The 22064-nt window shown below is 49.8% G+C and overlaps 11 protein-coding genes across 11 annotated transcripts; 7 read left to right on the top strand and 4 right to left on the bottom strand.

The window, feature by feature from the left end:
- Window positions 1-266: 266 nt before the first annotated feature.
- Window positions 267-2506, top strand: M437DRAFT_40677 (putative arsenite transmembrane transporter protein; the record flags this gene model as incomplete). Its single annotated transcript, XM_041020231.1, has 3 exons — window positions 267-342; window positions 398-2100; window positions 2159-2506. The coding sequence occupies 3 exons, from the start codon at window positions 267-269 to the stop codon at window positions 2504-2506; spliced, it is 2127 nt and encodes a 708-aa protein (XP_040882897.1).
- A 720-nt stretch (window positions 2507-3226) lies between these two features.
- Window positions 3227-5646, bottom strand: M437DRAFT_41040 (uncharacterized protein; the record flags this gene model as incomplete). The annotated part of the gene is made up of 4 exons (XM_041020301.1): window positions 3227-3795; window positions 3849-4005; window positions 4060-4983; window positions 5533-5646. The coding sequence occupies 4 exons, from the start codon at window positions 5644-5646 to the stop codon at window positions 3227-3229; spliced, it is 1764 nt and encodes a 587-aa protein (XP_040882896.1).
- A 1320-nt stretch (window positions 5647-6966) lies between these two features.
- M437DRAFT_81717 (fatty acid desaturase) lies at window positions 6967-8386 on the bottom strand (the record flags this gene model as incomplete). The annotated part of the gene is made up of 2 exons (XM_041027607.1): window positions 6967-8048; window positions 8104-8386. 2 exons carry the CDS (start codon window positions 8384-8386, stop codon window positions 6967-6969), a joined length of 1365 nt encoding a protein of 454 aa, XP_040882895.1.
- A 1459-nt stretch (window positions 8387-9845) lies between these two features.
- Window positions 9846-10663, top strand: M437DRAFT_72723 (ferredoxin reductase-like protein; the record flags this gene model as incomplete). Its single annotated transcript, XM_041025900.1, has 2 exons — window positions 9846-9957; window positions 10014-10663. 2 exons carry the CDS (start codon window positions 9846-9848, stop codon window positions 10661-10663), a joined length of 762 nt encoding a protein of 253 aa, XP_040882894.1.
- Window positions 10664-10815: 152 nt separating this feature from the next.
- M437DRAFT_41292 (glycoside hydrolase) lies at window positions 10816-13008 on the bottom strand (the record flags this gene model as incomplete). Its single annotated transcript, XM_041020356.1, has 2 exons — window positions 10816-12651; window positions 12703-13008. 2 exons carry the CDS (start codon window positions 13006-13008, stop codon window positions 10816-10818), a joined length of 2142 nt encoding a protein of 713 aa, XP_040882893.1.
- Window positions 13009-14256: 1248 nt separating this feature from the next.
- On the top strand, window positions 14257-14541 carry M437DRAFT_41565 (uncharacterized protein; the record flags this gene model as incomplete). Its single annotated transcript, XM_041020401.1, has 1 exon — window positions 14257-14541. A coding segment is annotated over one exon (285 nt), but the record flags the coding sequence as incomplete, so codon positions are not given.
- A 340-nt stretch (window positions 14542-14881) lies between these two features.
- Window positions 14882-15390, top strand: M437DRAFT_41703 (DUF336-domain-containing protein; the record flags this gene model as incomplete). Its single annotated transcript, XM_041020425.1, has 2 exons — window positions 14882-14932; window positions 14983-15390. 2 exons carry the CDS (start codon window positions 14882-14884, stop codon window positions 15388-15390), a joined length of 459 nt encoding a protein of 152 aa, XP_040882891.1.
- A 53-nt stretch (window positions 15391-15443) lies between these two features.
- Window positions 15444-16895, bottom strand: M437DRAFT_41779 (uncharacterized protein; the record flags this gene model as incomplete). The annotated part of the gene is made up of 1 exon (XM_041020440.1): window positions 15444-16895. One exon carries the CDS (start codon window positions 16893-16895, stop codon window positions 15444-15446), a length of 1452 nt encoding a protein of 483 aa, XP_040882890.1.
- Window positions 16896-17344: 449 nt separating this feature from the next.
- Window positions 17345-18520, top strand: M437DRAFT_41081 (Metallo-dependent phosphatase; the record flags this gene model as incomplete). The annotated part of the gene is made up of 1 exon (XM_041020313.1): window positions 17345-18520. One exon carries the CDS (start codon window positions 17345-17347, stop codon window positions 18518-18520), a length of 1176 nt encoding a protein of 391 aa, XP_040882889.1.
- A 416-nt stretch (window positions 18521-18936) lies between these two features.
- Window positions 18937-19800, top strand: M437DRAFT_63409 (uncharacterized protein; the record flags this gene model as incomplete). Its single annotated transcript, XM_041024249.1, has 1 exon — window positions 18937-19800. The coding sequence occupies one exon, from the start codon at window positions 18937-18939 to the stop codon at window positions 19798-19800; it is 864 nt and encodes a 287-aa protein (XP_040882888.1).
- Window positions 19801-20639: 839 nt separating this feature from the next.
- M437DRAFT_41125 (uncharacterized protein) lies at window positions 20640-21749 on the top strand (the record flags this gene model as incomplete). Its single annotated transcript, XM_041020326.1, has 1 exon — window positions 20640-21749. One exon carries the CDS (start codon window positions 20640-20642, stop codon window positions 21747-21749), a length of 1110 nt encoding a protein of 369 aa, XP_040882887.1.
- Window positions 21750-22064: the final 315 nt, after the last annotated feature.

Raw genomic sequence — 22064 nt, 5'->3', positions numbered from 1 at the left:
GCAAACAACAACCGTTGATTGCAGCATCGGCGCAGCCTTCGAGAAAGAGGGATAAGGTTGTCTCAGACGACAAGGACATTTAAGCATACGAGATTTGGGCGTGCTTCCGCCACACAGACACTCAGCCCCCTTCGTCAGCCAAAACACTTTTGCAGTATATCCTGTCGCATCGCGCCAAATAATGTCGTCGCGACGACGTGAGTAGGGCACAAATCCTTTCTTTGTATCGACTTGAATTGTGTTTCGCGCTCCTACCAAGATCGAACATGGCCGAAGATTTGGACACTAGTCAGATCAAGGAATGGCGGTCCATTGTCACACTCATCGTCTTTCTGTTAACCAGTAAGTCGTCGTCTTACCAGTATTCAGTTATGCGTCCTTGCCAACTCGAATTTAGATATCGTGGTTCTCTTTCCGTTCAAGGTCCCGATATACGTACCGCGGACATTCTACAATGCCATACTAAACGCGCTGAGCGCCTGTCGCATAATACCTAAGCGACCTAGAAATGCGCAGGACAGAGGCAGCGACAGGGCTTCAAAATTCGTGCGCTTCAATTTTTCGATGAGTTTTTCGACCGCGCCATTGATTGCAGACCTCTTTTTGTTGGCGATCTCGGCTATTGGGCGACAAGAAGTGCATGATGGCACCGTCGGCGCTGACAACATCAGTCCTATCGACATCATGGTGTTCTTCGTTACTCTGGCTTATATCGCCATCTCCATCGATGCATCCGGACTCATCAGATTCTTGGCTTTCAAGGTGCTCCAAAAAGGAGGCAAAGTAGGCCACTTACTCTTCTTCTACCTATACGCATTCTTCTTCAGTCTGGGTGCTTTTGTTGGAAACGACCCAATCATCTTGTCTGGCACGGCTTTCCTGGCATACATGACACGAGTCTCCAGTAACATAGACCACCCCAGGGCATGGATGTATGCTCAGTTCTCCATTGCAAACATTGCTTCAGCCATCTTGGTCTCATCAAATCCGACAAACCTGGTACTTGCCGGAGCCTTCCAAATCAAGTTCATTGTGTACACCGCCAACATGATTGTTCCCGTTGTGGTTACTGCAATTGTGCTATTCCCTTTCTTGCTGTACGTTGTTTTTGCAAGTCCACAGCTTATCCCGCTCTCGATCGAGATGGAAACATTGTCAGACGAGGCAAAGAGTAAGAAGCCAGTCAATCCCAACATTCCCCAGGCAAAAGGAAAAGAACCGGAAGATGATGAAGAAGAATCTCCTGAGAACAAAGAGCTTGCACTTGCTGAGATCATGAATCCATTCTTGGACAAGGGTGGTGCGACTTTCGGATCTGTTGTCATGGCAGTCGCACTTATTACACTGCTCGGAATCAACGCGGCCAGTTCGGCTATCGGCGAGCACCCTGTATTCTGGATCACGTTACCGGCCGCGACTATCATGTTCTGTTGGGACGTTGCTTACGGATGGAGACATCGCAAAGAGACCCGCGAGATTGCTAAGAGACGTCAAGCGGAATTCAGCCAATCACAAGAAGAGCGAGCAAATAGTGAACAACGAACCAGCGTCATGTTGCAGACTCCAGGGGCTTCAAGCTCGTTCGTCCATGTCGTTCCACCTACGCCTGAGGTTGCACGCTCTGAGAAGAGTATTCGTTCAGTGGCCGACATGAGCCCAAGTGCTGGCTCGGCGATATCACCTGAGGAGCGAGACTCGACGAACAACGGACCCAGGGACAAAGAAGCATCAAGATACGCATCACACGAAACAGATTACTCACACACCGAGAAGCTCGACTCAGCATTGGACAAAGCTATCGATGAGGAAAAGACACGATCTTACAAGGACGACACGCACAACCAGCCTACATCTCTGGTCTCATTCATTGCAGCCAAGTATAGATGGTTGCAAGAGACTTTCCCTACCGTCATGGCAGTCTTGGGTCATCTTCCACTCAAGCTCGTCCCGTTCGCACTTTCAATGTTCGTGCTTATTCAGGGACTCGTCACCAAAGGCTGGGTACCTGTATTTGCGTATGGGTGGGATCACTGGGTGTCCAAAACAGGCACCATTGGTGCAATTGGTGGGATGGGCTTCCTAGGTGTTATCCTTTGTAACGTGAGTCCTCAAACAATGACCCGAAATTGTCTAGGACACTATACTGATCAACTTGTAGTTTGCAGGAACAAACATCGGCACGACCATCTTGCTTTCTCGCGTCATCCAAGCATGGCAGCAGATCCACATCAATAACGGCATACCCATCACCGACCGCACTTTCTGGGCAACTGTCTACGCCATGGCACTGGGCGTCAATTATGGTGCTTTCAGCATAGCATTTAGTGCATCTTTGGCTGGTCTGCTGTGGCGAGACATCCTCTCCCGCAAGCATATTCATGTCAGACGATTAGATTTTGCACGCGAAAATATACCCATCATTGCGGTCGCAATGGTGGTCGGTTGTGCTGTCTTGGTCGGTGAGATCTATATCATAAGAGACAACTCGCCGTACAAAATGGGTTGAAGATGTGTGTAGAAAATCTCACCTCTGGAGTTTTTAGATTGTACATAGAACTAAAAAGGATGTATACTTCGAACGACACCCAAGCACATCAATGGACAATTCGACGTGCACGAACGTTACGGAAGTCACGAACGTCTAATGCGTGTTGTGGAAAGGAACAGTGGCCATGTCAAACGCAAACAACTTTGGTCAACGGAGAGCTGAGTTTGGGATTGTGGTTTCAAGGCTGCTCAGGGTTCATAAAGTCGTTATTTGCCGCTTCGCTGCCAGTAGACGAACCTCACGAGCCCTCGACGACCGTCTCTAGTGCACACCCGACTGCTACCGCCATTAGTATTGTGGGCACACAGAGCAACAAACCTGTTTCGGCTTCAAAGAAGAACACAGCGTCGTTGATTCTACCTATTGTAACAACCACTCTGGCTCTTATGGTCCAATTTGATTACATGAAACTTGTATAGTGTTCAGAAGGCACAAGAACAAGTATAGGCAGAAGAAGATCTGATTTGTTTTTATATCCAGACATTAACCCTCATGGTCCATACCAAATCTCATCCTTAGAATACGAAAAAAAGGACATCAACAATCCAGCGAAAAACGGAGTCAACACAAGAAGTGTTACAAGAAGAGAAATTGTGAAAAAAGAAACCGTCAAAAAAGTGAAGAACTATCATTCTTCGGGAGAGACATTAGAAGTTAGGATTATCATCAAGCTCTGATTTAGAACAAGAAGATGGAGAAGACGGCGGCGGCAAGGGCAATGACACCACCCTGGACGCTGACGACGGAACCAGCACCGGTGAAGGCCAAAGGCTGGGAAGCGCTGGCGGTGGCGTAGGCAGAGGTGGTCATGCCGGAGGAAGCACCGCTCTTACCGGCGGGGCAGTTGACACCGTTGCACTGAGCAGGGGCGGACTGCTGAGGAATAACAGTGTTGATAGTGATCTTGACAGTGGTAGAAACTGCGGGAGAAGCACCAGCAGGGCAGTTGACTCCGTTGCAGCCCTGAGTGGCAGTGACGGTGGAAGTGGCCTGAGCAGGAGCGGGAGGAGCAGTCGAGAGAACGACGTATTGAGTCATGGTGGAAGTGGCGCAAGCGTTGCAAACAGAGACGACCTGCTGGACGTAGACAACAGACTTGCTGGCGTTGTCACCAGTCATAACAGGAGTAGCAGCGCTGGAGCTCTGGGTGATGTGGGTAGTGTATGTCTCGGTGATAGTGGTGGCCTGAGCAGGAACCATCTGGGTACCGCTAACAGTAACAGTTTGGCCAGCGGGGCACTCGTAGACTGCAAAGGGGTCAGCTTCTTGCTTCGATCATATCGTTCTTTCGAAAACTTACCAGTGCTGGTAACAACATCCATCTCAGTAACGGCACCGGCGAGAGCAGTGACAACGTTGGCGTTAGTGGTGTAAGGGCACTGGTAGACGGTCTCGGCGACAGGGATGATGGTGGTGACGGTGGCGGCGTTTTGGCCGGCTCTGAGAGGGCAGTCGGTCTGGGAAGAATGGTTAATAGAGTTTTCATCTAGAAAATGTTGATCAAGACGTACGACAGTAGGAGCGCAAGAGTAGATTGTAACAGTTGAAGCCGAGTAAACTGTGGCGGTAGTAAGAGCGCCTCCATTGCCGCCTGCAGGCATGCTGGTAACAGCGCCGGTTGCAGGCTCAGTAACGGTGACGGGGCCGGGGGCACCGTTGTTCTCAAGACGAAGAGCAGTGTCAAAGGTCTCGGCGACGATGAGTTCGAAGGTGCTGAAGAAGGTACAGGCGGCGCTGTTCTTGTCGAAAGTCGTGGCGACGCAAGCAGTTTCGGTGGAGCAGATATCAATGCAGTTGCTGATGCTAGTGGGAATGGTAGTAGCTTGACGCTTTCTGGGGGCTTCAATGATCAGAACATCACCGACAACACCTTGACTGCACTCAACAACGAAAGCAACATCAAGGGCAGAGTTGACAACATCTCCGTTGAGCTTGGGGCAGATTGAGTCCTCGAGAGAGGTAGCGGTAGCACTTGCCGAAGAGCTAGTGCTGGAGGCAGTGGAGTTGGAGCCAGCAGTACCGGTGGCGGTGCTGTTGCCAATGCGCGACTCGACAGTAGCGAAAGTAATGCCAGGAGCAGCAGTGCGGCTGTTCGAGGCGATCGAGCTGTAGTAGGTGCACGAGCCGTCATTGCTATCGAATGCTGTGCCAACGCAAGAAGAGTTACCAGCACATGCACCAAGACAGTCGTTCAAAGTCTGACCGGCTCTCTTAGCGAGATCAATCTCAATGTCAAAGGTGATACCAGAGTAGGTAATGTTGATCTCGAGCTTGAACAAAATTCCGTCGAAGGTGATCAAGGAGGGAGTCGAGGTGGCAGATGCAGCAGCAGAGCTTCCAGATCCAGATGCGCTGGTGGCAGAGCGGGAAGCAGAGCCAGCAGATCCAGTAGCAGATCCAGAGAGCTGAACGCTGCTAGTCTTGGACATGGAGGCCTTGGTGCTGGAGTTGTGGTAGAGAGTGCTCGAGAAACCAGCAGACTGGCTCATGGAAACACTGGAGCTGGTACCATTGCCAGCAGCATTGACAGGCATACCGTTACGAGAGGTAACCGTGGCGAAGTCGGTACCCTGTTGCGCCATTGGTTGGCCAGAGATGCCAGAGAAGAAAGTGCACTCGGAGCTGCTCTCGGTGTACGAGGTTCCGACACATTCAGTGCTCTGGGCACAAGTGTTGAGGCACTCGTTCAAGTCAGAAGCACGAGCTCTCTTGCCGAGGCCTCTCTTCGCAAGGGTGATCTTACTACCAGCGTAGGTAACATCAGTTTGAACCTTGAAGGCAACCGGACCATCGGGACCCTGGATGATAGGCTGGGCTCCGTTGGTGTCTATGCAGGGGTTAGCTGTGGGATTGATAAACAATGCTCAGAGAGTCTCACAGGTAGGAGTTGCGGAAGAGGAAGTCGAGGTTGCACTGCCAGAGACCATAGGAGTAGTGGGGATTGCAGAGCCAGTGGTAGACATCATGGAGCTGGTGAGGTCCACAGAGCTGCTGGTCGACGACATCGTACTGTTCGTTGGGATCGATGAGTTTGGGTACTGAACTGCTGCTGCTGAGCCCATGAAGGCAACAGCCATAGTAACGAATGTGTTCTTCATCGTGCTGATGAGTTAGTAGGAGGTCTAAAAGAGTGACTGAGTTGGAGTGGATGATTTCGAGAATGATAGTTGGAGCACTGGATACTTACACAAAAGTTCTTGCCATCTCGATCTTGCCAATGTTCAGACCAGGAGTATGTTGACAGCTGAGAGAGTCTGTGGCGTGCCGTCCTGATGCTAAACGAACGATGTGGCATACCGTTCTCATTTCCCACCATGGGGTAGACAGTAGCTGAAGGTCTGGGGCACGCTTAAGGTTGTTGGTATCTGGGTAACCGCTAGACTTGACAAGCGCCAAACAAGCACTTGCACGTTGTTACCTTACCTAGAGAGGCGCACAGGTTGTCATCGCTTCTCTTCATTCCATGTTGCGTACTACACTGCTTCACAACATGTATGGTTATTGAATGCTCAATCCTACATGCTGTCTGCTTCTCTGACATTTGACATTGGGGATCCCTGCTCGGTTCTCGTATAATCAATTTCATGCATCATGGCAGTTTGTTGATCGCTCTATACCCCTCGCAAGAGAGTTCACAGCCCCGTTGTATTCTGTTGTTGTTATTGTTACCATGCATCAGTCAACCTAAACGTTACGGTTGCTATATCAAGCTCTGCCGAAACTCCCGTGCAAAGGCTGTGCACCACTGAGAACTTGTTGTTGGCTTCGTGGTATGGGGGAAATTAGCAATGGGCGTATTAGGATGAAGGCACACCGTTGGTACCTTGATAAAGGAGTGCGATGGTAAGAGAGGAGAGCCATAGTGCGGTGGTTGCTTTCCAACGGCGAACGGGCGAGGTCGTGAGATCATCGAGTTCTGGTATAGGAAGACAAAGTGGGTATCTTCGATGAAATTCTCGAGGTGCCTGCGGACCAGTGTCTACCTAACTATCAAATAGCTCGCTGTCAGCTGACAACAGCACTTCCAGAAGACTGCATGATCTGCAGGAACAGAAGACAGTGCTGCTCTTGAAGAAGGGGATGGGGAGGAGGCTGGGGTGCGGCCCGTTGCGACGTTTTGCCGATCCCTCATTTGAACCGTTCTCCTTCCTCGTGCATCATCATCACCTCTCACAATCTCGGCAAGAAGGAGCCTGTGACGGCGGCCTGCAGACCATGTTCTGTTTCCAACACAGTATACAGTTCAGTGTTTTGAGGCGCAATGGAACGGCAGAGCATGTGGTTTTTTGGCAGGCATGAGCAAACACTCGCACGCTTGCATGCTACGTCCCCCGAGGGGCAAGCTGCAAATCAACAGTCAAATAGTGGGAAGGAACTGGTGGGAAATAATTGCATGTACATTCACATCGATTCGATCGCTAATCCGCCAACGCTTCGCTATAGGTACTCAAACATTTCTCAGCTCCCTTCTCAGCTCTTGTCTTTTTCCAAATCTCCACCTCGCCGCCGCCGTGAACGATGCCGACCCGCATAGTGGATAGTAAGTTATGAGCTGCGTTGGAGTGCTGGTATACACCACCATTGAATATCGCGGTGGCATCCTTGCCGATAGCAGACATTATCATTGCCTTGCCGCCAGGGTGCTCTTTGATGAAAGGAGCTATATCGTGTATCACGCCACCAATCGCCACGAGAGCCTGACCGTTGCTTCTTGCCTGAGCGACAAATTCATCCCAGCTGAACACAGGAAGCTGTGAGATGGGAATGCCCCAATCCAACGTGGCTCGCTTCTGATCCACTTTCTTCTGTAGCTGCTGCAGACGGCCCTTTTCGATCTCATTCTGTCGGAATTGCTTAAGATCATAGGCGAGTCCGAGTTTTTTCCATGACCAGATCATCCATTTCGTGGGATCATACTGCCACCATTCGATGGCGTTTCGATAGTCTGACGGAAATTCGTGGTGGAAATTGTGGTATCCTTCGCCGAGTGTGACAAGAGCTGTGATAACGTGGTCGCGAGGTGAGTTCCGATCGTCGAATGGCTGCTCGCCCAGCCAGTGAGCTAGTGAGTTTACGCAGAAGGTCGCCTGTTGGATAAAGGCTGTGCGAAGGATGCCGGCGTACACAAACCCGCCAAACCAATCGCCCCATCCCAGACCACAAACAAGAGTCGGGACGATGAGGGCCATAGTCAGGACCGACTTGATATAATGTTTGTGTTGCCACACGACAACCGGATCCTCGTTCAGATCGCTGATGTCTGATCGACCGATTCTCTTCGGATTTTGCTTCATAACCATCCAACCCATGTGGCTGTACCAGAAGCCTTTCTCAACAGAGTAAGGATCTTTTGATGTGTCTGTGTAACGATGATGGGCCCGATGCCCTCTTGACCACCATCTGATACTTCCTTGAGCAGCACCAGCCCCGGCAGCTGCCAGATAGATTTTGAGCGGAAGGGTTGCTTTGTAGCATGAATGTGCCCAAAGGCGATGGTATCCTGTTAACTTGTCAGTATGTTTCAAAGTCTACCAATCTCTTCGTGCATGACACACCAGCTGTAATGCCTGAACCACACATGACATAGTAGATAACAGCGAAGATCCCTGTGTAAAGGCGCAACGGAGTCTGAGTGGCTGCAATGAGGCCAAGGATGGGTACGACGATGATAAAGTAGATGCTCAACCAGTCCAGATGCTGGTACCAATTACTCCATGTCATTGGTAGCTCAGTGATGTGAGGCTTTTTCATGTCGTAAGCTCTGGACCTGAGTGGTTTGTAGTCTGTAGTACCGTCAGAAGAGGCGACAGTCTCCTGAGCCTGTGCCTTCGAAGTCATGGTGACTGATGGAAAGCGTCAAACGAGGCGAATCAAGGCTTACTACCTAGAAAATAATTTGAAAGGCGAATACTAGCATCCTTATAATTATTCAACTTGGGTCGCAAAGAATCATCCGAGGATTGATGGTCTGGGTCCATGCAGACCCCGTGTGGAGACACATCTGGTGACTGATCACCCTTTCGAGGCGATGTCGCGACTTCGTTGGGAAGCGCGTTAGAATCAGAGAGTCAGTGAGCTCAGGCAGACGAGTTCTCGTCCTCGTCATTGGAGCCTCACTACCTGTGCATCTCGATGGCACGATTTAACCCGGACACAATGTGTGATTAGGAAGAGCTTGCGAAGAACAATGCAGAGGGAGAACTTGGCGGAGGATTGAACATCTTGACCCGTGTACAGGTCGCGAGGATTGCCTCTTCAAGTAAGTCCACGATGTCCAGACGTCGCGGAACAACAATCTCACTGGTCGACTTCGTGCTTGAGACGATTATCTTCACGGACCCCAGTTCTTTGTATGTCGCATAATCCCAAGGAGATTCGAACATGATGCAACCTGGACACAGTCCTACCGATGTTTAGCCGAGAAGTTGTCTACATGGTGACCCTACCGAAATATCGTGTCTGATCTCATCAACTCCCACTTCGAAGGTCGTTCTCAGAAATTGGTCACAGTCTTTCTGAGACAGACAAAGATTTTCGGAGTAATAAGTTGAAGTGCCATACAAAGGTGTTCCAGATCTCTGTACCGCAAAGTGTAGTTTTGTCAATGAAGGAGGAGGTTTAAGTGAGAACAGCGTCTGAGCAGGTCGTTGCACTTTTTAACTCTTGTTGAAACCGCTTTCCTGGGAGAACAATTTCCGAATTCAAGTCATGTTCTTTTTCATATGCACTACCAGTTGCCAATTATACAGACATCAGGACTTAGAGAATATCTGGTGATTGTTGTTGGTGGGTCAGCACATGTGCTCCGGGCGGCTTTTGTTTCGAACGAGATCGGGGTCCGAGCAATCGGGGCGGGGTTGGAGCCAAACACCAACCTCCATGGATCTCTTCTCATCGTCGGACAATGTATGCATGCAATTGTCGCGGTCGCAGGATCCGTGACGCAGGAACAGCGGACGGCAGAGTGAGATGCCTGTCCAATTCGTGTACTATATCTGTAGGTGCCACCCACCCGGAAGTCGCTCTTGTTCAACATCAATTGCGGCTTCCCTAACAAGTTACTCTAGAGACGTACCTACTCTTACTCCACTGCGACTTTCTCATTCTCGACGACGATCCAAAGTTTGTCTTTATAGAAATGGCGGCCCCTCGAAGACTTCTCTCCTCAATCCCACCTGCGACGCTTGGAGTTGCAGCGGCAGCTGGTGCTGGAGTGGTTGCTTTCAACATGTCAAGATCTTCTGCAAGCCCAGCAGAACCACAGAAGAGTCTTGGGCAGAAGCCTATCTTTCCAGCAATGGGATTTGTGAGCCTGACATTGGAGGAAGCACGCATGATCAATCATGACACCAAGGAGCTGAAATTCAAAGTGCCTGGGGATGGAGCCATCAGCGGACTGAGCCCTGTGTGTAAGTGTCTCTTGCAGGAGCAGGAAGCCGGAGACACATGAGCTGATATGAAATAGCATCGCTCCTCACCCGCCACACAGCTCCTGGCTCTTGGTTTCCAACCTTCCGTCCATACACACCCATCAGCACACCAGACAGCCCATATATAACCCTCCTTGTCAAGCAGTACCCGAACGGCCGTGCTTCGACACATATCCATAATCTTACTCCTGGCCAAACGCTGAACGTCAAGGCCATTCCTGAATTCTCCTATAAGCCCAACCAGCACAAGCACCTCGTCCTCGTGGCCGGCGGCGCAGGCATCACACCCATGTTCCAGGCGCTGCGCACTGTCCTTGAGAACCCTGAAGACAAGACTCGTGTAAATTTGATCTATGCCAACAAGACCGAAGCAGATATTCTCATTAGGAAAGAGCTCGATGCTTTGGCAACTCAGCATTCCGACCGTTTCACGACAACATATGTGGTCAATGATACCGAATCTACGGACAAGAGCCTGGAAAAGGGTTATGTGACTAAGCGGATTCTTAGCAAGGTGCTACCTGCCCAGTTGAACGGCGATGATGTTAAAGTCTTGGTATGTGGTCCGCCTGCTATGTTGGACGCGATTGCCGGTGCCAAGGGCGGTCGTGGTTGGACGCAGGGAAGGCTAGGAGGCATACTGAAGGATCTGGGCTTGACGGAGAAGCAAGTGCATAAATTTTAGAGACAGATGCTGTCATGTCGCGTTATCTTTCTAGCACTAGCAAATCTTAACCTTAACCACAAAAAGCTTTTATCATTGTGTATCGTAGGAATATTCTATGGGTATCTAAGCGCGACAGAGAAGATTAAAATGTATTGGATCAGGTTTTTGACTCAGCATCGAATCTCGTTCAGAATCTGGAACGAAGATGTCAAGGCTTTTGAATCACCTTCGTACTGGCACACAAAAAGATCGTACCGGCCTTCAGCAACGACCATTTTGCTGGTATCTTTGTGGAACTCGGCCAAAGGACTCAGGCGGCAGGTGATACAGATCTCATTGCTTTCACCAGGAAGGATGATTTCTTTTGCAAAGCCGATGAGACTTTTGGGAGGAACTACGCTCGGCGTGGCACTGTCCCTTCGTGTTAACCTGCTCGAAGCATAGATCTGAATCACTACTGCTGAAGCACGGTTGCCAGTGTTCTTGGTATTGACCGTCATGTCAAACGTGGACTTGACAATTGGATGCGAGCACCAGAGTGAATTGAGTGAGAAGGTGGAATAGCCGAGGCCGAATCCAAAAGGATAGGCAGGTTTCTGTTGTTCCTGTCGTAGTCTTCTGTAGCCCCAGTGGTCGTCGTATCTGATTTCGTGGGAAGATGCATTTCGTTCTTTGTCCAGTAGTTGATATTCCGTGTCGGGAAGCACAAAGGGCAGTCTTCCAGATGGCTCTTGCTCGCCAAAGAGAACGTCTCGCAAGCCCCTGCCGTATTGTCGGCATCCATAACTGGAGAAGAGGATGGCACTTGCTTTTTGTCGGATACACACAGGAATTGTGACACTCGTGCCTGCTTCAATCACCACCACTGTTTTGTGGCCAGCGACTGACAAGACGGCTTTGGCCAGTTCAACATCCTTAGCATGGAGCGTGAGATGACTGCGATCCCGGAAACGGGACATTCGACTGTCGCCACTTTGCTTGCGAGATTTGAAGCGGTCGAAGAAGCGGCCGCGCTTCTGTTCGTTTTCGGATTTACTCGAGGGGCGTAAGAATAATACAACACAGTCGGCATCCATGACAGACTTTGTTGCTTTGCCAGCCTCACTTCCGTCCAGGTAGTCAACAGCTAAATTGTGGCGCTTCCGGAGCTCCTCAAGAGGACTGGTGCCAGGAGGACCTGCAGCATGGGAGGCTGCGTCGAATTGATATGCAGAGCTGACCCTATCCGCCAGTTCTCCCAAGACTGTCATCTTGATCCGGGAGGTTTGGTTTAATGGCAGAAAATCGCCATCGTTCTTGAGGAGCACCATCGACTCAGCAACTGAACGTCTAGCAAGACCGATGTGACGCTGGCATCTGATCACCTCGGGGTCCGGTGATGGCATCTGAGCCGCACGGCATTGATAACGGAGCTGTGCTTTCAAGATTCGGTCAGTCATAGCTTCAATGTTTGACCAATCCAAGGTTCCATGTTCCAGAGCGGATTCAACTGCGGCAGTCCTTCCTGACTTGAAAGGCATCTCAATGTCCAGACCTGCTTTGATGGACGCCGGTCCATTCTTCACCTGCCATGTGCAGTCGCTAGCCACAATCAGATCGTTCAAGAGCCAGCGTTGCCTCAAAGTCCCGTTCAACAAGCATGGGTTCTCCGTACATGCTACGCCATTGACGCGGTTTCCAGCAGACACTACAATTTCAGCTCCACTCTCGTAGAGGACATCTTTGAAGTGCTGTAGGAAAAACTCATTCATGGTCTTTTCGTCGATTGTGATACTGCTATCTTCTCGAAGAATTTCCATAGAGTTCATTGCGAAATGTCGGACGGCTACCATGGCATGTTTTCGTACGCCCTTTGCTGCTGCATTACCCATGCGGCTGATGACGAAAGGGTCTTCTCCATAAGATTGGTGTGCTCGTCCCCAGTCTGACCGGCGTGTAACATTCAGGCATATTCCACTGTAGACGTTACCACCATGAGCTCGTAATTCTAAGCCGATTGCCTCTCCCTATAGAACTTGTGAGCCTAGACACCATTCGAACATGAGTGATACACCTACGATGAGTTCTTCCAGTTGTGTATTGAATGACGCCGCCCGACCCAAAGGACTGGGAAATTCGGTAAAGAAAGATTGTTTCGCGCCATCAACGATATGAAAGCCAGGCACGCCAACGCTTGATATTACTGACGCCGGACATGGTGACGCTTTGTTGTCTGAAAGGTATTGTGTAAGAGAGCGGCCGCCTTGGAGTAAAGCAAGATGTTCATCGTCAGTCATAAGATCAGACAGCGAAGCAGCCGCCTCGTCGAGTGTTGTAAGACCATCATTGATCTGATTCACGAAGCGGAAGAATTGGGGCTGCATTGTGTTGATAGTTGATGTAAGCCACAAACATCCATGGGGCGCCCATGAGTCTTTGTATCTCGAAACATTCTGGTCATCTTCTCTGACTACCTAGTAGACATGCTTTGACTTTACCATGATGCTTTATCAGCCCTATGATTCAGGACAAAAAAGCCGAGCACAACGTGCGATAGGCCCAACAGCTAGGTATGACATACAACTCTAATTGCTATACTGGACATCTTATTGCTCTGAGAGTAATCAGTATTCAGATGACGGTGCTGGCCGATCTTGCATGACAATTCGCAAGTATGATGGTCATTCGTCCGTAGCAGAGATTTTTGCTGATCATCGCTGACGGAAAAAAGGCTGTAAGCCTGTATGTTCATCAGCAAAAGTTTTATCGTTGTCAAATTGAGTTGTTTAAAGTTGTAACGGCGATCTCGAACAAGACGTTGTCAGGAACCCAACAGCCGGACTACAATATGCGTCTTCCGATGTCAGACAAGCCCTTTCCACAGCTCCGGTCCGGTCTAAGACAACCGAATGTGACCTCAGAGGTCCGTTCTTGGTTTGAGTGCGAGATGTAATTGCGCCATCCATGTATGGAGTACGGGACCGAGGAGCGTTGCCTCGCCAAGCACAACCGCTATGTTGGCCCTATAGGACAAAATTCATGGACCATTCTGCTTCCACCTACCTCACTGTCTCAAAAGTTCTTCCTGTCTTTTAAGCGAACATTCTCGGGGCTTGGGATGCGGTGATGCGGATGTCTCTACCCAACTTTAACTTCTCGTATACACATACATTTTCAACCACAACGGTGTTGTTGTACGGGATGCTGACAGTTTTGGCGTTCATCACAGTCCCAATGCACGCTGTGTCGGAGTTGAACATTACCTTTGGACGCGGGGATTGACTTCCATGCTACAAATGCATGGGACTTGACTAGAGACACATGCGACTTCGGTTCTGCGCATGCGGCTGTCGAGCAAAACAACAATTGCGAGGATTCGGAGGCATGTATGACAGTACGAGGCTGATCCATATCTGGGAAATCGTTGCGCGCAGTTGGATTCCGTCTGTCTTATTGTACGAGCAAGCCCTATCCAGCGCAGCTATTGATCCATTGCTATAGCAAGAATGACTCAACGGTCGTAGCCCTAAAGCATCTGGAATCGGTTTCCTGGTGACATGCTTGAACCGACCAGCAATATCTTCGTTCTTGCAGTCGCAACACACAGGTTCAGATTGTAATCAAACTAATCTGCCAGCACGTACGGCCACAGTCAGCTGAAAACTGGGCATCCCGTCCGCTCTGCCATACATAAGCAGTTGAACGGCAGATTAGTACTACGGTGGGTGACCACGTGGGAATCCCTGCTGCTGTACGTTTTGCTTTCAACGTCTCCTCTTTTTGTAATAGAAGCATATGTCAATGTTTTGACGCATTCCAACAATGGTTCAAACAGGGCCTTTGGAACGATGGCTGAGCTTGACGTCTGTCGGGGTTTCTTTATTTTGTTTCTCCATTCTTTCAGCTTCGACCCATAAAACAGACTGCCTACAACTTCATGGTACTCGGTCAAGCGGCGTACTTGCATGACATGAAGTCGAGAACAGGACGCAAAAGCGGGGATACAGGAGCTATCCTTGAGCTTCACCTTGGGAGGCTTGAACTTTAGCCCCAAAATCATGCGGGGTATGTTCATGGCGGTTTCCTCGAACCAGAACACATAAAAGGCTGGAGCATTCTGAGTTCGAGATATGAGCCTTTGAAGATCAATTGCTTCTAGTCGGCAGCCTGCATTGAACAAGAATGCTATCATCACTTTCTACTATCGCACTTTCTTTGCTCACCCTCTCTTCATGCACATACGCGTCTACCTGTAACATGTCTGGAAACCTAACGAGCACCAATGGGATTGGTAGCACACCAATGCAGGTAAGAAGTCCACCAAGCTCACTAATTACTGTCATTGACATCCCAACCAGCGCCATTACATTTCTGCGACCCAAGCCTCAGCTATAGTAGAAGCAGCAGCCAAAGCAGCGGCAACTATCGTACCCCAAAACATCGCTGTAGTAGACCCATCAGGCCTTCTAGTGGCTTTCCTCCGCATGGACAATGCATACCCAGGCAGTATTGATATCAGCATTAAGAAAGCCAGAACGAGTGTTTTGTTCAACGGGGTCCCTAGCGCTGGTCTCTATAATCAATCTCAGCCTGGTCAACCTTTGTATGGGATTGAGGAGACCAATGGAGGGTTGGTGATCTTTGGTGGTGGACTGCCCTTGGTGAAGGATAACTATCTGATCGGCGCTATTGGTGTGAGTGGAGGCACGGTCGCTCAAGATGTTGAGGTTGCGCAAGCTGGTGTTGACTGGTTGACAAGCTCCTGAGCTTGCAATCCAAGATGGCCTTCATCTTGGTATGACATGATGCAAGATTTTGTTCATTTATTCTTCTTTTCTGTGTTCGAGACAGGCTTTTGTGCTTTAGCCATATCGAAAAGCTGGAGCATGCCGCTCGCAGTTCCTAGTATGATAACAACAATATCAATGACATGTATTGCCCACCAGATGTGCTGTTTCCCAATTGCACAAGTAGCATACTCGAACTTCCACATGCCCTCTTTGGCGTCGAACCATGCAGAGAGCAGACCGGCGTTTCCGCCGTAGTCACCCATCATGCTACGGACGGTGACCTCTCGGATACCGTTCATGGTTGTATTAGGTGCAGGGAACTTGGTAGAGATCCATTGTTCCTCTTCGGTATCGGCGCGATCATGCCATGTATCACATCCCTCGTGGTCGTGGCCGTTGAGCACAATGCCCGCGCGCTTATTCCCGTTTGGTAGGTTGAACAAACCGTTCAGTATCTTGTCGCTTGACTGTCGACTAAGATGATTTTGCTCGCGAATGCCACCACCATGGTGTGGTTCAAAATAGCTGAAGAAAGGAGGATCAACACAAACACCGGCTGGCTTGTACAAGGGCACATGTGTGAGCAAGAGAACTGCATCCTGAGGGTTGCGTGCGTTTGTATCATCAATGACACTGTCCAGATAGTCGTGCGTTGCGCGATGCAAATCTTGGTTCCAAGCAGGGTTGTCCAGGTTCATCGAATTGAGGTTGACCAGGTGCAACTCGGTGGTAGGATTTGACGACAGATTTGAAAAGGGGATTCTGATGCGCCAGTTGACTTGTCCGAAGGCACGTTCGAACCGGTCGATACGGTGATGATCAATATCACCAGCGTATCCGATGTCGTGGTTTCCAGCCACGTTGAGCAGAGCTGGCGCCTGGCTGGCATTCAAATTGTCCACGAAGTCCCAGACAGGTGTGTCTCCAAGCTCTTCCTCGGGCGTCTCATGTTTCCAGAAGTGAGCACCGACGAAGACTCTGTTCCAGAACCTGTCGGCTCGTCGGTCGAACTCATGGTTGCTTATCCACTGGCTGCCCAACAGGTCACCCAGCACAGAGACGTGGGTCGGCTGAGTCCACCATTTGGTGGTGCGGTATATATGTGCGAGATAGTAATCATTACCCAGCAGGTCTAGCTTCTTTCTCTGCGTCTGCAGCAATCGTGGAACATCTCTTGTGATTATGTCCTTGACGGTCCGTTGCAAGGTTCGTGCTGCGACGTCTAGTGGTTCGGTCCACAAGCGGTTGCGCAGACCTACGAGGCCGGGGAACAGAGGCGCGTTAGGGTCGGGGAGAGAAGTGTCTCCTTCCAATTGCGGGTCGCCAAGTGCGAGGAGTCGAAAAGGTGCTATGCCATGTTCTTGAGGAGCCGGAAAGTGGCAGTTCTGGAAGGCGGGATAGAGATAGAGCCAGATGGTCGAAAAGATGGCAGGGACGATCAAGGCGAGGAAGGCGCTACGCACCACGCCCGAGAGTCGCATTGATACGGCATTATTGTTGATGTTGAACGAGCTGAAACGAGTCGTGCTTTCCCAAGAAATTGCTTCGGACTTTGCAGTTGACAATCTCCGTCAACCATGGCCTACACTTTCAAATCATCACGAAGCAAGTTAACACCTTCCTCAATCTGCATACGAACATCTTTTTGCGACACAAGATTATTGTATAAGTTGTTTCATGCGACAACTTAACCACATTGATCTATGAGCCTATCAAAAAGGGTTTGTCGGCCATGCCCTCGTATTGAAGAGATGTACCATTTGAACCGACCACGTGCAGGCTGCGAGTGGCTCTCGTTCAGAAACTCTGTACCGGCGGTCGATCTTCACCTCTCAACCACAACATGATAAATACATAAACCATTGAGGCAATAATGACCGCTATGTTCCCCAAAAGCATCAATGTCTGCCACTACTCTACTCACTTCAGCATGTCTCCTGTATACTCTATCATCTTTGCCATTGCTGCTTCTACCGTATCTACTCGTGCGATCCCCATCTTGCAACCCACAGATGTCCTCCGACTAGATGCCAACGGCTCCTTTCAACTCAGTATCTTCAGCGACCTACATTTTGGAGAAGCTGAAGATACACTTTGGGGACCGGAGCAAGATGTCAAAAGTGCTAGAGTTATGAACTCTGTCCTCGACAATGAGCAGACTACTGGCCTAGTTGTTCTGAACGGAGACCTCATTACCGGCGAAAACACTTTCTTACACAACTCTACCAAGTATGTGGACTCTGTCGTAGCCCCTCTGGTTCAGCGTGGCATGAGCTGGGCCAGCACATATGGCAACCACGATAGCGACTTCAATCTTTCACGCAAAGGCATCTTCGCAGAAGAATCGAAATATTCGTTGAGTCGCACAAAGAACATGGTTTCTGCATCTGATGCGGGTGTATCAAACTACTACCTGCCCGTCTACGGCAATGATTCGGTTGTCCCCGAGTTCTTGCTCTGGTTCTTCGACTCTCGTGGTGGCAACTATTTCCAGCAGGAATCCGCATCTGGAACGCCGGTCCCACAGCCCAACTGGGTCTCTCAGAGTGTTGTCGATTGGTTTACCGAAACCCGATCTGCCTTGGAGAAGAAGCATGGGCATGTCGTACCCAGTGTCGCGTTTGTCCATATACCTGTCAACGCCATGGCAGCTTTCCAAACCACGGGCGTGAACGCGAATCGCGAGCCTGGTATCAACGACGACAATCCGCTGGCTCAACAAGGCTCTGCTTCGGGCCAAGGCGAGGTTAGCGGCACGACATTCAGCTACAATGGCCAGGATATACCCTTCATGCAAGCCCTCCTCGATACCAAAGGTCTCAAAGCAGTGTTTTCAGGTCATGATCACGGCGATGACTGGTGCTTCAGATGGGACTCAAAGCTGAAGGGTATGAACCTGACTGGCAATGGACTGGATTTATGCTTCGGCAGACACAGTGGATATGGTGGTTACGGATCATGGACTCGAGGCAGTAGACAAGTTGTGCTCACGAAGGGCAAGGAAAACGTCGAGACGTGGGTGAGGCTGGAAGACGGAAGCGTCAGTGGCAGAGTCACTCTCAATGGGACATATGGGCAGGACTCGTACCCTGCTGTGCGATCATAGATCATGGAGTTATCAATCCTAGTCGTGTACCTTTTTGTTTTCTTATGATACGAACGAAATTCCAACTGCCAAATTGGGTTTTTCATTCGCTGGATGCTCGCAAAGCACCGTGTGTGATCAACAATCTGAAGCAAGAGAGACATGATATGACTATGCAGTCAATAGTTTGTGCGAAGAAGCCTTTTGTGGGATGTGACTGCTCTTGAGTAGACTTCTCCGTCATGTATCTGACGGCGAGGCAGTTGTTGGATGCAGTCTTCAAGAGGCTGTGGATAGTGGTAGGCATCAAATACCTAGATACCAAGCAAGGGACGCTGATGATGCAGCATCATGCATGTAAGCGGACGTATAACAAAGCCTCGCCATTCCTTCTCAAGAGAATTTACCCTCATCTCTCCATTTGATTCCGCCGCAACATGTTTTCCGACACAAATATACAAGATCTCGAGACTTTATTACACAAAGGCATTGTCTGCAGGCCTGTCAATTACTTCTTCATAAAGCGCAACTATACGAACCGCGAGCTCAATACCTTGAGAAGCCTGGAGCCGGACGCAAGCAAAGCCATTGGACGTCAGCTATCAGACACCGAACGCAATGTCCTGCTCGAGTACAAAGGCAACTCAATCGCATCTGAGTCTCGGCCGTCAGCATTTACAGTGTCTATTGCGGCTCTGGGTGGAGTGTTGAGCACCATGATCATGATGAGAGCACGCAGGCGCCGGATCTGTGGCCAACTCGTCCATCGAATTCAGGATCGCCATCTGTCCTTGCGTGATTTTTGTGGTATCGCCTCTGTTATCGCTCTCCTGCTCAAACCCACTGGGAGCCAGCCTCTATCGCTCGAAATCCTCGGCGATCCTCGTATGAGTGAATTCAGAAGATCGATACAAGGCAGAAAAAAGGAGTTCGGCGGCCATGAACCAAAACTTGTCAGAAGAATGAACAGAAACATCGAAGAACCAATTCAATGGTTCAGAGCCGCGTCAAGGTCGAAATATATAGCTTCGATCAAGGTGTCACCTCCCAGGGAAATAGACCGTGAGGAAAGTCTGCCCATCACAGATCATCCTGATCATCCTGATCTAACTTGGCCAGAGGGATCCTCAAGCTACAGAAAGCAGCTCAGAGGCAACCTCATTGCGAGAGAAAACCAGATCCTGGAGAACATGAGCTGGCAAGAGGTCCTCAAGGTTCTTGAACTTTGCAATCGGGCGGAACCACTTGATACGTTTGTGTATAATCCGCCGGCTCCGATCCCTCACTTGTACGTCGAGTAGGAAACGGAAGTTTTGGATTTACATTTGCAGTACAGACAGGAGGTGCAACACAACTTTGATCATTGTCTGCTTATACTAGGAGCTCGACAACACTTAAAGGAGGAGCGAATGAGTGTGGGGCTTTGACGCTGCCTCGGCCAACAGCATCAGGTCTTGGCCGATGATTTCCCTCAAATGACGCGACGGTTCTCTTCGTGTCTGTTTCTGTCTTCATTCTTCTTCCTCTTCCTCAATGCCGCGACGAGAGACTTCTCTTTGTGCAAACCGTAGCACACACAGGAGTTGCTTCGAGGTTCAAGACCTCACACTCAAGATTGCTTCTTCCTTGGGCCCCACAGTCCCCGCCTGCACTTTTACATGCTCAGCCTCCGCATTCCAAGCATACTCGAGTACATGCATAACGGCAACTCTGGGAACGGAGAAACGTTTTCCAGCAACCAAATAGACAGACTTTTCGTTCTCACAGTATCTTCCATGCGTTCATGGCTAAATTGCGACCACGCTGAGATGCCATCCCATCGTGTTCGCACGAGAGGGGAAGGCCATAGTGTCTGTACCTTCCATGCATTCAGAGTAAAAGAGCAGCCGCTGTGTCTTAGGGTACAAATACTGGACGGACTGCACATTCAGGTGTCCTTCGTTCTGCTGCATCATGGCATTGTATCAACACCAAATTTTCTGAAAAATCAATATAAGTATTTTGACACGCTGACAACCTCGCGATGAGACTCAATATATGGTTGTTGATCTGTTCGTCGCCAACTGTTCTGGGTAGCACTTTTCATCTGGACCTTGCAGGTCTTCTCTGCTGACCATCGGTAGGCTTTACCAGACGACCCATGGCATGTCCAAAAACTTCTAATGACACGACTCGATATGATGCGAAGCTTCCAAACCCTTTCGTCTTTGCCAATGGTAGAGCTGTAAAGACACTCCTCGACTTTGAATGTCGCCAACGCGAAGTCAGCGAGCTCTTTCAGAGTCTCGAGCTGGGTATCAAACCAAGAAAACCTCACGCTGTACATGGCTCGATATCTGGTGGCAACTTGACAGTCACTGTATCTGTACATGGAAGAAACATATCTTTTACACCCACGATCACCTACCCGCCGAACGGAACCGCTCCATACCCAGCTGTCATTGCCTTCGGAGCTCTTACCATTCCTGCTCCCTCTGGAGTGGCCATCATCACATACAACAATGATGATATTGCTGCGCAGAACAACCAAAGTAGCCGTGGTCAAGGAAAATTCTTCGAGCTCCACCCCGAACTGATATCCAATGGTGCCATGACAGCTTGGGCATGGGGTGTGAGCCGTATCATCGATGTCCTAGAGACTTTGCCCGGTACCAACATCAATGCAAATAAAGTCGCCGTCACTGGCTGCTCCAGAGATGGAAAAGGAGCTTTAGTCGCTGGCGCTCTTGATAGTCGCATAGTCCTCACCATTCCTCAAGAAAGTGGTTCTGGAGGAACCAATTGCTGGCGCCTCAGTGACTACGAAAACCACAATGGTTCAACACAAACCGCATCTGAAATCGTGCAAGAAAATGTCTGGTTCGCTACACAATTCGACGAGTTTGCCAACACCACTGTTGAGACGCTCCCGTTCGACCACCATATGTTGGCCGGACTGGTCGCTCCAAGAGGTCTCTTGGTCATCGATAATATTGGCTATGAATGGCTTGGACCTTGGAGCTCATTTGGATGCATGAAGACCGCCCGGAGGATATTCCAAGCTTTTGGTGCCTCTGACCATTTGGGATATTCTATGTCTCCGAGCCATCTTCATTGTTCCTTCCCATCTTACCAGATCCCACAGCTCCAAGCCTTTGTCGACAAATTCCTGTTCGATAAAGCCTCGGACACGGACTTTTTCATCCCAGCTGGCAACATCACATTCGATGATGCACAATGGGTAGACTGGTCTACTCCGGATCTACTCTAACCACACTTCATTAGCCATGGGCCGGATAATGAACCTGCAAACCTGCTTTGGCATTTTGATCGCTTCTTTTTGACTTTCACATTTCTTCTGTCTCAGTTCATCTCAAAGCTTTCGGCCGCAAGCTTGTTCTCTGCTCACAATGTCATGGTCTCTGATCATGTTATACCCGCATTTAGCCAGAAGGGAAGCCTGTAAGCGAAGCTTTTCGCGTATGAAGATCTTCTTTCTCCTGTTCCTGTATAGTGTTACCCCGCGATTAGGGCACATTCATTGAGCTCACGCTACTGGTTCCCCGTGGGGCCAATGTGTTTAGCC

The sequence above is a fragment of the Aureobasidium melanogenum genome, assembly GCF_000721775.1.
Source record: "Aureobasidium melanogenum CBS 110374 unplaced genomic scaffold scaffold_3, whole genome shotgun sequence".
In the NCBI taxonomy this organism is placed as follows: domain Eukaryota; kingdom Fungi; phylum Ascomycota; class Dothideomycetes; order Dothideales; family Saccotheciaceae; genus Aureobasidium; species Aureobasidium melanogenum.
The sequence above is the reverse complement of the archived record's forward strand: the minus strand, read 5'-3'. Positions and strand labels throughout refer to the sequence as shown.